The sequence below is a fragment of the Cebus imitator genome, unplaced genomic scaffold (assembly GCF_001604975.1).
Source record: "Cebus imitator isolate Cc_AM_T3 unplaced genomic scaffold, Cebus_imitator-1.0 Scaffold60, whole genome shotgun sequence".
Classification (NCBI taxonomy): Eukaryota; Metazoa; Chordata; class Mammalia; order Primates; family Cebidae; genus Cebus; species Cebus imitator.
In genome coordinates this window covers 5,213,164-5,228,932 of record NW_016107375.1, presented here as the reverse complement: position 1 = coordinate 5,228,932, position 15,769 = coordinate 5,213,164, and the positions used below count along the sequence as shown (strand labels likewise).

Here is a 15,769-nt window from a genome sequence, read left to right as displayed (position 1 = left end):
GCGCCTTCAGACCTTGCAGAGTCCCTTCCTTCTCTGGGTCTCCGTTTCCTTCCCTTTAAAGGGTGAGGAAAGGCTGGGAGATATAAAGTCCCTTTCAGCTCTGGCAGGGTGTCACTCTGATTCTACTCCATGGACTTGATGTCTGAGGTCCTTCTGTAGCCTGATGGCTAAATCACACCACCCTGTGTTTCACTGAGGCTGTTTCCCTGCAGGGATCTCAGTGTGGACACTGGCTTGAGTCCTGCTCAGTTCCAGGTGCGGCCCATCCCTCAGCACTATCAGCATTACCTAGCGACTCCTCGAATGCACCACTTTCCCAGAAACTCCTCGTCCACGCAGATGGTGAGTGAAAGAAAATTGACTCCCTTGTGCCTATTGAGTGCCAGTGGTGGTCTGAGGCCTGCGCTCCCCTGTGCCCCGGCTCCTACATGACCTGGCTCCCCTGTGTATCGACCCTCTATGCCCTGACTCCTGTGTGACCTGCCCCCCTTATATCCTGGCTCCACTGTGCCCCGACTTCCACATGACCCAGCTTGCCTGTGTATCAACCCCCACTATACCCTGACTCCCCTGTTCCCTGGCCTTCTTGAGTCCTGGCTCCCTGTGGACCAACAGTTCCCCTCTCTTCCCATCTCCTAGTCCCACTCTGGCTTGATGGAGAATGAAAGAGGACCTGTTGGACTAGAAGCTGGTACTGCTGAGGGGACTAGGAGAGGGCACTGGAGGAGTGGAGAGGGGCAGCATGGCAGGGTGTGGTCTGTGGGTAAAAGGTTCAGGACTAAGATCAGGTAGAGTAGACCTTGGAACTCATATGGCATCATTTGGTTTCCTATGGTCAGTACCTCCCTGGGCTTTGGTTTCACTAATCTGTGAAATGGAGATGAAGATGCCTGCCTCGCCCACTTCACAGGGCTGGTATGAGGATCAAAAGAGACCCTAGTGGGAGCTCTTGGGCCTACCCTGCAGATCCAGTTCTGCCTTTTTCAGAGGGCTGGCCTTCTTGTGGCTGGAGAGTGTTGAATCATGGGTCTGGCTGGGTTTGGGGGCCTTTGGGCTCCTGACATTGCAAGCTGCATGGAATTCAAATGAAAATATTCCATTAAAGCAGCAAAAGCTTAATTGAAAATCTTATTTCCAGGCAGCCTCACTTTGCTGCCCTAAAGCATAATTCCACCTTCCAACCCTTGTCTCTGTCATTAACTATTTAGCTCCTCAGTCTCCTTATTTGTATAATAAGGATCTTGGATGAGTAATTTTGGGAGTCCTTGTCAGCTCGGAGGGTCCATATTTTGTGTATGAAGCACCATCTCTTAAGAATAAAGAAGCAAGCATTTGTCGAGCACTTACTACATGCCAGGCACTGTTCTAAGCACAGCATATAAATTATCCCACTTAATCCTCTCAACAACTCCCACAAAGAATAAAGAATTTATCCTGATTTTAAAGATTGGAAAACTGAGGAATAGAGAGGTTAAATAATTGGTCCTGGGACATAGAGTGAGCAAGTGGAGGAGCTATGGCAGAAACTCCTCTCTCACTCATAGCCAGGGTAAGGAAGAGGCAAGTGAGGTAGGCCATACAAGAACAGAGTCAGACTCTGTCTTTATTTAAAATATTGACATTTTGCTCAGCATAGAGGGTTTTTTTTTGGCATTTATTTGACTTTAAAAAACACTGCATTAAAATACTATTGATCTTGCTGGGTGTGGTGGCTCATGCCTGTAACCCCAGCACTTTGGAAGGCTGAGATGGGCAGATTACCTGAGCTCAGGAGTTCGAGACCAGCCTGACCAGCATGGAGAAACCCCACCTCTACTAAAAATACAAAATTAGCTGGGTGTGGTGGTGCATGCCTGTAATCCCAGCTACTTGGGAGGCTGAGGCAGGAGAATCGCTTGAACCCAGGAGGTGGAGGTTTCAGTGAGCTGAGATCATGCCATTGCACCCTAGCCTGGGCAGCAAGAGTGAAACTCCATCACACACAAAAAATTATTGATCTTGATTACTGAGCTTTTTGGTGGCCCTTTAAATTTTGTGCCCCCACTTTGGTGCCGACACTAGCCCAAGCCTTTAATCATCAAGCTGCTCTTGGAGGCAGCGGAGAGCAGGGGTGATATGATTTGGCTCTGTGTTCCCGCCCAAATCTCACCTTGAATTTTAATAATCTTCATGTGTCAAAGGCAGAATCAGGTGGAAATAATTGAATCATGGCGGGCAGTTTCCCCATGCTTTTCTCATGATAGTGAGTGAGTTCTCATGAGATCTGATGGTTTTATAAGGGACTTCTCCATTTGCTTGGCACTCATTCTCTCTCCTGCTGCCCTGTGAAGAGGTGCTTTCTGCCATGATTGTAGGTTTCCTGAAGCCTCTCCAATCATGCAGAACTGTGAGTCAATTAAACCTCCTTTCTTTATAAATTACCCATTCTTTGGTATTTCTTCTTAGCAGCCTGAGAATGGACTAATACAAAGGGTGAAGGGAATGGACTCTGCCACCCAACTGCCTGGGTTTGAAATCCTGGTTCTGTCCCTTGGTTGCATAACTTGAGCCAATTACTTAATCCATTGTACTTCATTTACCCCGTCAGTAAAATGGGATAATAATAGTGCTCACATTGTAGATCAGGTGAGATAATTCAACTAGTCGTGCAAAGTGCTTAGAACAGTGTCTGCCATGAAGGTTAGTTGTCACTTTATTAATTCTGTTATTCTTTCTGGGGCTTGTCCAGGCAAAGCTTAGTTCTTGGTGAAACGGAAGGGACATAAGAGCTGGGAAGACAAGACTTCTGCCCACAGCATCTCAGGGTGTACTGAGTGGTTTACAGGCAAAGGAGTTGCATGCTGGGCTCATGGAGAAACCTTGAAACCTTGCTCTATTCAAGGCATTTTCTCCCCAACAGGTCGTCCATGAAATCAGAAACTACCCTTACCCTCAGCTTCACTTCCTTGCTCTCCAGGGACTAAATCCCAGCAGACACACCTCTGCCGTACGGGAGAGCTATGAGGTATGTTGCTCTATCTGGTACCAACTGGGTTGGTGGCAATGCCATTATTGTTTATCATCCCTTCTTCCTCCCCACCTCTGCTGGTGAGTAGGGTATGGGCATCAAGAAGCTTCAGGGTTAGGAATAAGAGAGAGAAGAAGGGAGAGACAGTAGAGATATTGCAGTCTTTCAGCATCAGATGAGTTCTTCCTGATAGCTATGTGAATGCTTCCTGCTCATGTCTTCCAGCTCCCCAATCTGTATCCTGTGTGCATGTGTGCATTTATACATGCTAAGCACACATGTGCACATTTTTCTCTTTCCAGGAGCTGCTGCAGCTTGAGGACAGGTTGGGTAATGTGACTCGGGGAGCTGTACAGAACACCATTGAGAGGTTCACCTTCCCCCACAAGTATAAGAAGGTGGGTCTGCCAGCAGGCCAGCCTGCATAGTCAGGGAATGGGGCAGGGGGGATTGTCTAATTGACTATGTCCACAGAAGGGCGCAGTCCAGAATCTAGAAACCTTTGCTCTGGTTAGATGCTCTAAAGCTGTGATAACTTCCCAGGGTCATGTTACTTTCCTGTGCTAGGTGTGGCCAAGGGGGAATATGGGAGTCCTCTCATTAGTGAAGAAGGAGAGCTGGGTATTTGTGTGTGCATGTGGACTTGCCAATGGGTATATTACATGTGTATACATTTATAGGTGTCAGGCACATAAATACTTGTCTCTAAATAAGATGGACAAAGGGGATACCTGCACAGAAGGCCAAGATTTGCCTTATAAAATAATTCAATGCCTAATCTCACATGTGAACAAATGGGAAACAAAGGCTTCCAAGCAGAGATTTTGAAACCTGACTGAGCATCAGGATTACCTTGGGAGCCTTTAAAGCCACAGAATCGCAGGTTTTACCCTAATTCTGTAGAGGTAGAATCTCCAGGGTTAAGATCTAGGAATCTAGGATAAGATTAGCTCCCAGGAACCTGAGTTAAAATTTTTTTTTTAATTAAAATAAAGGAAAAATTTTAGAAGCAACCAAGATGTGCTTCAATAGGTAAAACATAGGTAAACAAACAGTGGCACATCCAGATAATGCAATACTATTCTGCAATAAAAAGAAATAAGGACTGGGTACAGTGACTCAAACCTGTACCCAGCGCTCAAATCTCAGCACTTTGGAAGGGATGGGGATCACTTCGGGCCAGGAATTCAAGACCAATGTGAGCAACATAGTGAGACCTCATTGCTACAAAAATTTTTTAAAATTTGCTTGGCATGGTGGTATGCACCTGTAGTCCTAGTTACTCAGGAAGCTGAGGTAAGAGAATTACTTGAGCCCAGAAGTTCAAGGTTGCAGTGAGCTATGATTGCACTACTGCACTCTAGCCTGGACAACAGAGCAAGACCCTGTATCAAAAAAAGAAAGAAGAAAATAAGCTATCGAGCCGTGAATAAGCAAAAGAAGTTAACCCAAAAAGGCTGTGTACTGTATGCTTCCAAATATATAACATTCTGGAAAAGGCATAACTATGGAGACAATAAAAAAGTTAGTGGTTGCCAGTGGAGGGAGAGAGGAATGAATGGGTGGAGCACAGGGGCTTCTCGGGCAGTGAAAGTATTTGGTGTATACTCTAATGGTGGACACATGACATTACGCATTTTTCAAAACTGATAGAATGATACAACACAGACCGAACCGTAATGTAAACTAATGAACCTCAGTTAATAATAGTGTATTCATACTGGTTCATTGACCATAACAAGTGTACCACACTACTGTAAGATGTTAATAATAGAAACTGTGTGTGTTGGGAGTATAGGTATATGGGAAAACACTGTACTTTTGCTTATTATTATTATTTTTTGAGACAGTTTTGCTCTGTCGCACAGGCTGGAGTGCAGTAGCACAATCTTGACTCACTGCAACCTCTGCCTCCTGGGTGCAAGCAATTCTCCTGCCTCAGCCTCTGAGTAGCTGAGATTACAAGCATGTGCCACCACACCTGGCTAATTTTTGTATTTTTAGTAGAGATGGGGTTTCAACATGTTGCCCAGGCTAGTCTTGAACTCCTAACCTCAAGTGGTCCGCCCACCTTGGCATCCAAAACTGTTGGCATTACAAGTATGAGCCCTCATGCCCCATCTGTTTTTGCTTAATTTTATGTAAACTGAACTGCTCTATAAAATAATATTTATTATAAAAATAAATAAATATTAATACATTTTTAAAACATTCATACCTCCCAGGGGAAATTAAAAGCTTGACAAATGTTAAGAACCTTACAGCAGGACTGTCCTGCTCATGGTCAAGCCAGGGACCATCTTCACTCCCTCATGAGACCCTAGGGTGCAGTGGTCGAGAGCACTCTTAGAGTTAGAGCCAGTTTTTGACTCTCGGTTCTATTCCTTATAGCACCGTTACTTTGGATAAGTTGCTTGGCTTTTCTGGCCTTTCCCTGTCCACCTCCCCCTTTTAAAATGTGAAATGGGAGTGATCTCATTAGTAGCTACCATACGAGGTGCTGCAGGGACTCAAAGGGATGATGCACTTGAACAGCTCGGCATAGTGCCTGGTACCTAAGGAATGGTGAGCTGCTGCTACCTTGATGCTTTCCCCTAGCCCATGTGCTGGTGGTGCCAATGTCAAAGACAGTGAATCAGTATAGGCAGCTCCTCTCGAGGCATTGGATTTATTCATAAATGATTTCAATCACAGTTACTGAGTGCCTATGATGTGTCAGACTTTGGCTGGTGTGCTAATAGAGGAAATGGCAGCATTTCAATAATTAAGGGTGTCATCTGCATGGGGAAAATGATCATCCTCTGGAGAGAGAGAGTTTTAAGCTATGGGAGAAGAACATAGAAAAAAATGAGTGGTGTATTCAAGAGTCCAGGAGCAGCACCTGTGTCCTGGACCGGGGGTGTTTACTCCTACTGAGGATGCACACCTCACCTGCTGTCACTTCAACAGTTACAAGGAAATTGTCAAGAGAACCAATACTAAGAATGAAAAGGGGAAATTGACTAAATCAAGTAGATAAAGGGTTCAGGTCAAAAGGAGAATAGAAAGAATTAAGGGAATAAAAATATTATATAAAAGAACAAAAGGAATTAAAAATAAGAAATGACAAAATTAGGGCCCAAATAAAATGTGGGAAAAAATACCTTAAAAATTATACACAGCTGAAAAAGTCAATAAAGAAAAAAAACTTAAAACATTTAAATTGAGAGTATAATCAAAAATGGACTTTAAAATAGTAATGATGTAAGAATAAAAATATAGAAAATATCGAGTCAGAATAGAAGAATATGCAAAGAATAAGAACTAGGAAGAGGTATGAAAGCAACATATAAAATAAACATCAATAACATCAAAGTTAAAAGGGGGCTGGGTGCAGTGGCTCATGTACTTTGGGAGGCCATGGCAGGAGGATGGATTGAGCCCAGGTGTTTGAGACCAGCCTGGCCATCATAAGGAGATTCTGTCTCTACAATAAAAAGACAAATGAGCTGGACATGGTGCTGTGCACCTGTAGTCCCCACCTCAGCCACCTTAGTCTGGGAGGTCAAGCTTGCGGTGAGCCATAATCATACCACTGCACTCCAGCCTGGGCAAGAGTGTGAGGCCATCTCAAAAAAAAAAAAAAAAAAGAAGATAAGGGAAAATAAATATTAAATAAATGCTGGAAAAAAGTTAAAATTAAAATAAAAGTTATATAGGTAATGAAGAGAAAACAAAAATAGGAAATCGGATAAGATTTTAAAAGGAAGAATAGTTTAAAGAAATACAGATTAGACAGCAAAAAAAGGTAATATTAAGCTAAAATTATTAACTATAAAAGGAAAATAATGAACAATGATGGAAAAAATAATAGAAAGTAGGCAAGTAGGTGACTTTTATCAATACATTTTATTGGACCTCCGTTTTCCAGGAGGGCCAGCTAAATGAAGGCCACTCTTCCAGCAAACACAGCTGGACTCTTAAGCAGGCAGATCATTATGACTCTATTCATACTCAAAAGCCATAACAATTATACGGGACTATGGATGTAATTCTGATTTTCCGGATTCTGGATAAGGGAAAATTTATTACAGAAGCCTAGCAGGGTTTGCAGTGGAGTATATAGGGCACATCGAGGCAGAGAGCAGAACAAATTGATGTTCTTGTGTGTTCCAGTGAGGTTACAGTATTCCCCAGACTAAATCAGACTCAGGATCTCTAGAGATTTTAGGACCAGGGGCCAGAGAAGGGAGACTTGGCATCTGGGCCTTGCCCCACTGTCGTTCTCTGGGTAGTGTTCATCTTATAACTCTTTACATTTTTCTCTTTGCAAAATGACCTTGAAACGTGCCCATCTCTGGAGAGGGAGAGAATGGCTCATTTTCTTTTTATGGTTATTGTTAGACTATTTCATGGCACAGTGTGAAGGTGGGCTGATTTCACTCACTGACTAGATTTCTTCTTCTGCAAACTATTTACCAAGTACTGATATGCTTTGTACTTGGCCAAGTATGGGGTGGCACTTAAAGAAGGGTAAGCCATGGGTCCATGCCACCTGAACTTGAGACTTCACATAATGGTAAACTACATAATGATTCTACATACGGCTTCTACATAACAATAAACTATTTTCAAATAATTAGCATAAAATTATAAACAGTACAAGGAAAGTCAACAAGTATAAACAGTGTTTCGTGATTGCTTTGCAACAGAGCCTATCTTAAATGAATTTTCTGGTTAGAAAGATAACTCCAACTCCTGGGCCTGAAAGTGAAGAGAGAAATCTGAAGGCAGGCATCTAGGTTGTAAAGGGTGTTGAGGAGGAGTGGACTGTGTGAAAGGAAACTGCACAAGTCATAGCTCTGCAAATTAATTAGGAACCCAATTTCTTTCCAAACTCTGTGTCCCTAGAAAGTACCTGGGACAGCAAAAATGATTCCACTTGATCTCTTCCTACCGTCCTTGCTGCAGGCTGGGAAGGAGTTCTGGGTATTACTTAAGAATTTTATGGCTGGGCGAGGTGGTTCAGCCTGTAATCCCAGCACTTTGGGAGGCCAAGGTGGGCAGATCACCTGAGGTCAGGAGTTCAAGACCAGCCGGACCAACATGGTGAAACCCTGTCTCTACAAAATACAAAAATTAGCTGGGCATGATGGTAGGTTCCTGTAATCCCAGTTGCTCGGGAGGCTGAGATGGGAGAATTGCTTGAATCCAGGAGATGGAAGTTGTAGTGAGCCACGATTGCGCCATTGCACTTCGGCCTGGGCGACACAGCAAGAATTCGTCTAAAAAGAAAAAAAACACTTTAAAGAACCTGACTCCCAGGGGAAGAGCGGCTGTGGGTGAAAGCCAATAGCCACCAGGTGAGTTTGCCCCAGATAATGAATACTCCTCTCTCTGCTTCTCATAGCGAAGACCCCAGGATGGCAAGGGCAAGAAGGATGAGGGGGAGGAGTCAGACACAGATGAGAAATGCACAATTTGTCTGTCTATGCTCGAAGATGGAGAAGATGTGAGGTAGGAGACCGCCATTTTGATTCCCTCTCCTGTCTCTTCTAGGTATCGGTGACCAATCACTGCGCCGTATGTCCGGGAGCTGGGGTGCTTGTTAGCTTGTGCACATGCATGCCAAGTGTGCCATATGTGCTTCATGGTTGCACTGGGAAGGTGGGGTATGAAATGTTCTGTATGTGTGATGCCTGGGTATGGATGCATTGGTTGCAAAGTGTTAAGAGAACAGTGTGATGCTTGGTCTGAATGGGTCTAAGACGAAGTTGTGGCTTTGTTTCAGGCTGATCTGAAAGCACTTCCTGGAGAGGGCTTCATGGCCTCCCATCTCAGCCACAGCCTCACTGCATGGCTGGGCAGTCCCCAGGGGTCCTAGGTGTGTGTCTCCTGGTCGGCTCAGTGTCCCTCAACTCCTGCTGGGCCCCTGACTCTCCCTCCTCTCTTCCAGACGCCTACCCTGTATGCATCTCTTTCACCAACTGTGCGTGGACCAGTGGCTCGCCATGAGCAAGAAATGCCCTATCTGCCGAGTGGACATTGAGACACAACTGGGAGCCGACAGCTGAGGGAGGAATTAGCCAGTGGACACCCCATTTCCTTCACCAGGTCCCCCCACGGCCATAGCCCTTGCAGCCAAACTTTGCCTTCTGAGCCATTTGACGTAGAGGAAAAGCCTGCAAGCACATTTTGTGGAAAGAGGAGTTGGTGGTATCGGTGTCGAGGGAGAGGAGGGGGTGGGGGAGGACCCACCTCTCCAGAATGGCGACTGTCCCCATCCGCCTGGCTGAGCAGGAGAGAGGGAGCTGGCCGTGCCCAGTGCAAGGGCGGGAAGGAGGGGCCCAGGCTGCGGAGAACCCAGGTGGGATCCTGAAGGCACTAGTTGACCGACCGGCCCCTCAATCCTGTCCTCTGAGGGATTGTATATATACCTCTCGACCACGTAGGAACCATGTAGGGGTCTCTAGCTATTTCTGTGGATGGCAGCCGGAGCATGTTAGCTTAAGAAAAATGTTGTGTGTGGTGCTCTAGTCATCTTGTGGTGGACATGTCGCTATTACCGAATTCGCACCAAATATTTCTCATTGAGTTTCTTGTTTTGGTGCCTGACCGAACCAACCGACGACAGCCCCAGTCTTCCCGTCTTTATGAGAGAAAAGGAAAAAGGAATCAAAGGTGGAAGAAAAAAAGCCAAATCCTGTTTACGGTGAAAAAGGATATTGTTTTTCACCCAACTTGGGAGGCGGGAGGGGGGTTCTCGTTTTGTTTTTTTTTGTTGTTTTTTCCTTGGCTTTTGTTTTTCTCATGTTTACAGTGCACGGAGTATGGAAGGGGGTCTGGGAGAGGGAGGGCTGGAAAAGGAGCTGATGGGGTCTTATCCCAGCCTCTGAGTGTTCAGCTGAGATGAGGAAGGCGGCAGAGCTCCAGCAGGTGAAGGGAGAGTTCTTCTACGGGGGGGTCCCCAGGCTCAGGACTCAACTGCATGGCCCCAGCTATCCCCCAAGTTCCACGCTAAACCAGGGAGGGCTTGGCCCTCAGTTACAGCTGCCCATTGTGTTCCTGGGAGCCCAGAGGCCCGTGCTCATTCCTACTCTTTCCTTCAGGCTGCCCTCTTGCCCATCACAAAGAGGCAACGTAGCCACTGCCTCCCTATGCAAAACATTAACCAGATGATGCAGATAAGACAGCATAGGTGATGGCCGCTTGGTCTTGGCCACAATGCTCTCAGCCAGCACTCAGGGCTGTGGCCAATACCTTGGAGAGGATGCTGAGTGTCCCCCAGGGTGTCTCCAGTCCTGACACAGTCCCTCCGAGATGGCCCTGGCTCTAAGGCCACATTGGCTAGGTTTGGGAGGCTCCACATTTCTGGTCTCTGGCTCCTTCTCTGACTCTTTGATAACCTTGGGCAAGTCCCTTTCTTTCTCTGTGCCTCAGTTTCCTTCTCCTTCGAGTGGGGAGAGATAACAGTGCAGCCCCATTTCCGGTCCTGCTACCTCACCTAGATGTTGTGAGGATGAATATTCTCTGTCCAGAGTGTTCTATGCGCTCTTCTGGGAGCCTCTTGGGGTGTCAAGATGGGGGTGCTGGTAGACACAGACCTGGAAGTTCCATACAGTGTGTCTTTCTGCACCACCTCATAATTTCCCTAAACCCCAAAGGGAGCAGAGAGATAAAAGGACAGAAAAATCAAGATGGGGAAATCCACCAAATTCCAACCCAAACCCAACTTTCTTTTTCCCTACGTGGTAAACACCAGATTAGCTGGAACTCTGCCTCCTTCCTTGGCGCTCCACCCCCCACCGTTCCCCCATTTGCACTGCTCTCTAAGCCTCCCCCTCACCTCCACCTCTAACCCAGTCTCAATGCCCTCATATTAATAAGACTGGGGTGAGGGAGACAGGATACTTGTCACATATTTGAAGAAATTCCACACAGTGAAGGAAATTTGAGTCTGTATTGCTGCTACAAGGGTAAAACCAGGACCAACGGGTCAAAGTAACAGGCGGGCAGATTTTGGCTCGAGGAAGGGCTTCTAGCATGACTGGCTCATGTGGGAACGGCTGCTCTGGCCACCTGCAGGCAGAGAGTGGGGATAGTGGCTCCTGGAAGGAGGTTTCTCCCAGCACTAATATCCTGGTGTTCTATAAAATCTTTATTGAGTGCCTACCGGTGCAGGTGCTGGGAGAGACAATAGCTTTTGAGGAGCTCACAATCTAGCTGAGGAGATGAGACACATCCAATATTACAGAAACGGAGAATAACCTAAGATTCAAGGTTAGCAGCAATGAGCCTCACAGTGTCCAACTCAGTAGCTCCAGCGCATGAAAACGTCTCCAGGGCTAAAGGCTGGAGATCCCACCAGTGGGGAAAGTACATCTGAGTCAGGAAGTTGGGGAAAGCTGGTTACTGATAGCCACAGGAAGCTGAGAATTCTGCCCCATCCTCTCCAATGGCAGGGTGAAAACCAAGAATTCATCGGAAGATGGATTTGGCCTGGAGATAGCCAGGGTGGTCTAGGAAGGTCACTCCTCTCTTAGTCTCAGTCTTTCATTCTTTCTGCTGAGGCTGGCCTGAAAGGCTGGCAGGCGGGAGGGAGTCAGTGGGGAGGCCAGGTAGAACTAGAGCTGGTGTCCCAGGTTCCAGTCTGGGCTCTTCACTAACAATGTGAGCAACATTAGAAACTTCCCTTCGTCTCTCTGGGCCTCAGTTTCCTCAGTTACAACCTATGGAGGTCGGATTGGATGCTTGCTAATTTCCTTCTGACACTCACACTTTGTGATCCTCCCTAACATCAGCACATCTTCAAGGCGGCAGAGCTGTGTGCCCACCCAGCTGATGAAAAGGACTTTCTGTGAGCACACACTGTTTCAGAGGCTGGGGGCACACGTGCTGAGTGAGAGAGTGGGCCCTGGCCCCCTCCCCTCCCAATGCTCTGCCCCAGGCTAATATTAGGGACTGGGGAGGGGACTACCAGAAGGGAGAGGGAAGCTGCTTACTTTGGGGGTAGACCCTGAAGCCTCCCCTCCTTCCCATCTCTGGGGACCTTGTCCCCCACAGGTGGGGACAGGAGCCGATGGGCACTCAGAACCCTGCAGCTCCCACTTCCTTAGCCGGGCAGCTGTTTCAGGGAGAAGAGAGGACTGGGGTCTGTGCTTCGGCTCCCTCCATGTCCCGGCACTCGTAAGGGAGTCTGGGAAGAGTGGAGAAGAGCCAGGGTCAGGCCTCAGCATCTCACATCCACCACCTCCAGGAGGGGAGACCACTGGTAAGTCCTCCTCCTGCTCAACTCAAGGGACTCAGACCCTTTCTTGACTGAGACGCATGAGTGCCTTCTGGGGTGAGAGCAGCCCCAGGGTTTAAGTTGGGCGTCCTAGCCACCGCTGCAGCTGTGCCGCCGCGGGTTCACTGAGGACGCCAATCAATCAACCCAACACCACAAGCCTGGCTGGGCGCAGGCAGAGGGCGAGCAGGGGCTGCCCCTCCACCTGGCCAGGACCCCCTTCGGCCCCCTGTCGCCCTTGGCCACCACCTGTGGCAGGACTGAAGCTCCTCTTCTGCAAATGTTCCCAGCCTCCGTGCAAGTATTCTTGACTCTTTACGCCTAATGAACAAGCACAGTTTTTTCAATGGTGAAGAAAAAAGCACCAGACTTTTTTTTTCCTAAAGAAATCCCCTAAGCCCCCCGCCTGCCAGCGGGACAAACACTCCCCGTGTGGGGCTGTAGCAACGTCTGTCAGGCCCACTTGTGTTTCATCTCCTGCGCGCGTAGAGCAAATGCTAGAGCGATTTCAGCTGATAGAAAAACAAAAATGAAAAAAAAAAAAACACAAAAAACAAAAAACATGGCACGTTGCTAGTTTACAGGGTTTTGTGAGTTTAAATGCCTTATATTTAACAATCATAATTTATGACTAACTTGTAGATATTGTGGGTTCTTATTTAATTATTTTTATAGTTGTTTTGCATTTTTAATTATAATTTATTTATTTAGAAAGGATACTAATTTTTTTTATTACTCCTATTACCTCATTTTGGCGTTGTTTCTGGGAGTGGAATGCTTTGCATGCATTGGTACGATGACAAACAACTACGAATACAAAAAAAAAATTTAAATAAAATTCTGCAAACTTTATTTCGTCCAAACTATCAGGGTGTGTGATTGCAAGCTGTCCTACCGTGGTGCTGGCCTCTTTGGATACATTCCATACGAAATGCAAACCTTTGATTCTGTATGCTGTGATCTAGTGAAAAACTCCAATATAGTGACTGTATTTAGCACATATATAAATATAATTTGCACTTGTCAGCGGACTGGGGTAATCCTTTCACTTGCTACCCTTGGCACCCCCCTCCCCACAACCCATCATGAGCCTGCCTTTCCTCCTCCCTCGCCCCCCCCCCACAATCTCAGCCCACCCGGCCACTATCCTCTGAGGAAAGTCTTAGGGCACTGGGGTCACTATCTCCACCTGGCCTCCAACTCCAGAATTAGAGGCCTCCAGACATTACGACAGGAACATCAGAGAGCCAAAAAACCTGACTTCTTAGAACAAGCCCTGGACTGGGGAACCGGCAGGCTCAGGTTTTCAAATTTGTTATGACAGCAGTCCCAGTGACCCTGAGCGAGTCCCTTGGCCCCCTGAGTCTCAGTTTTCTGGGTGGGGTGAGTGAGGAGAACTGGGGGTTCTTTAGGGTCCCTCGGATTCAGGCGGAATATGACACAGATCCTGTGCTGTGCTATCTCACTTTCTCAGGAGAGAAGAAAGAGAGGGAGAAAAGGCCAGTGTGGTGGCTCACGCCTGTAATCTCAGAACTTTGGGAGGCCAAGCTGGGCGGACCACTTGAGGTCAGGAGTTTGAAACCAGCCTGGCCAAGATGGTGAAACCCTGCCTCTACTAAAAATGCAAAAATTAGCTGGGCGTGGTGATGTGTGCCTGTAATCTCAGCTACTTGGGAGGCTAAGGCAGGAGAATTGGTTTGAACCCAGGAGGCGGAGGTTGTAGTGAGCTGAGAGCTTACCACTGCACTCCAGTGTGGGTGATAAGAGCAAAACTCAGTCTGAAAAAAAAAAAAAGGGATTGGGGAGAAAGGGTGGAGGAAGGAGAAAAGGAGAGGAAAGAAGAGAAGAATAGAGAGAGTGAGCTGAGAATTTATCCGAGCTTGCTAAGTTGACTTCCAGGAGGGTTTTCGTCCTATTGTATATGGCATCCTGTGGGTGACAGGGAGTGAGTTAGGTGGACATGTATGGGACGTGCCCTTTCACAAGGCTTGGTCAGTCATTTGGAGAGTGAGCTGAAATCCAAGTCTTATTAGAGATAGGGATGAGGTAGGAAGATAGGAGCCCCAAACTATGGCTTTGGGATTGGCACCCCCATCCTAACATGTCCCATAGCCTTCGTTGTAGAGATGCTGCCCATTGAAATCAGATTGGGACGTAGACTTTGGAATCAAGGTCTCTGCTCCTGGTATCTCCTCCATCTCCCTCTGCCTTTGCTCCCTGGGGACTGTAGGCAGGAGGAGCTTCTATGGAGGACCGGGAGCGGGCCACCAATCCCCCTGCCCCTGTAGAAGAATAATAGGGAAGGACATGGGGAAGCTGCTGCATCAAAGGCTGGCACAATTGTGAGCCCAATGCCTCTGAGCCAAAAGGAGAGAGGGGGTTCACGCCCCTGATTGTAGCCCCCTGAGGGGGCTGGGACTTGGCCTGTTTGCCTTCCTCCTGCCTCTTCTCCCTGCCCTCCTTCCCAGCTCACCCTCCCTCTTGCCTCTTGACATCACTGCCGTTGCCTTGTGGGGATGAGGCCCCGTGGGGAAGGTGCTGATGTGGAGGGAGGAAGTGGAGATCGAGATTTGCTGTACTGCCCAGCGAGGCTGTGTGAGCACTGGGCTGTGTGTGGTCCCTAAGCCCCAACTCTGCCCCGGCGATGGGTGCCCCTCACTGGGCTTCCTGCCCGGCTTCCCCTTCTGCCTCCAGCCCGGAGCCTTGCTTTCCCTGGAGACAGCCTGTGGAGTCCCCCACCACACTGTAGGGAGCATGACCACCACACTGCTGGGCCTGGCAGGTGCCACGTCCTTGGCAGGGCTCTGGGACGGGCATGCCTTATGCTGCTCTGCGGGGTCAGAGTGGGAAGGGGCCCTTTGCCCTGGCTGGCCTTTGCCCTCACCCTTGAGACCCTCCCCCCACTCCACCCCTGGCCTCAGATGCGGCTCATTTCGCAGCCATGGAGCCAGCCGCACCAGCCCTCGAGGGGGTAATTTGGTTGCCCCTGGTAAGTGAAAGGATTATCCTCAGTGTTGATTGTCCTTTTTTGTAATCCTCCTGCTGTTCTGTTCTGTTGTGCTGTGCAACATTTTGCTACATAGACTATTTTATAGCAGAAAGCTAGAAGAATATTTATTATGAATATTAAAGCAATAGTGCATCAACGAAAAGGCGGAGACATTAGGAATTGTGTAAATGCTTAGATTCACTTTTGGTGGATTTTTTGTACTTTATTTATAACTAATAAAAATGAACTGCATTGCTAACTACACCATACTTGTCCTGGGTGTTTATTTCTGTGCGTACCCAGGGCGTGTCGGAGGAAGCCTCGCACAGGCCTCTGTCTTTGTCCGGGATAGGCGGCACTATCCGTTATCTGTCTAGCTCTCACCAACTTGCCTGTCCCATCTCCTTTTTATCTCATTTTTTTCTTGTCTGTTATCTCTCAAAGAATGTGTTCTATGATTGTGGACCAACCATGTAATTGACCTATTTCCTAAACTTTAGGTATAAAT

At 47.4% G+C, this 15,769-nt stretch overlaps 1 protein-coding gene across 1 annotated transcript in view; it reads left to right on the top strand.

The window, feature by feature from the left end:
• RNF165 (ring finger protein 165) overlaps positions 1 to 15,525 on the top strand; it is a 127,436-nt gene extending 111,911 nt beyond the window's left edge. Inside the window, exons 4-8 of the mRNA XM_017529700.2 lie at positions 213 to 342; positions 2,900 to 3,004; positions 3,310 to 3,405; positions 8,397 to 8,503; positions 8,943 to 15,525. Of these exons, the coding sequence (XP_017385189.1) occupies positions 213 to 342; positions 2,900 to 3,004; positions 3,310 to 3,405; positions 8,397 to 8,503; positions 8,943 to 9,060 (556 nt within the window). The 3' untranslated portion in view covers positions 9,061 to 15,525. The remainder of the gene's footprint in view (positions 1 to 212; positions 343 to 2,899; positions 3,005 to 3,309; positions 3,406 to 8,396; positions 8,504 to 8,942) is intronic.
• Positions 15,526 to 15,769: the final 244 nt, after the last annotated feature.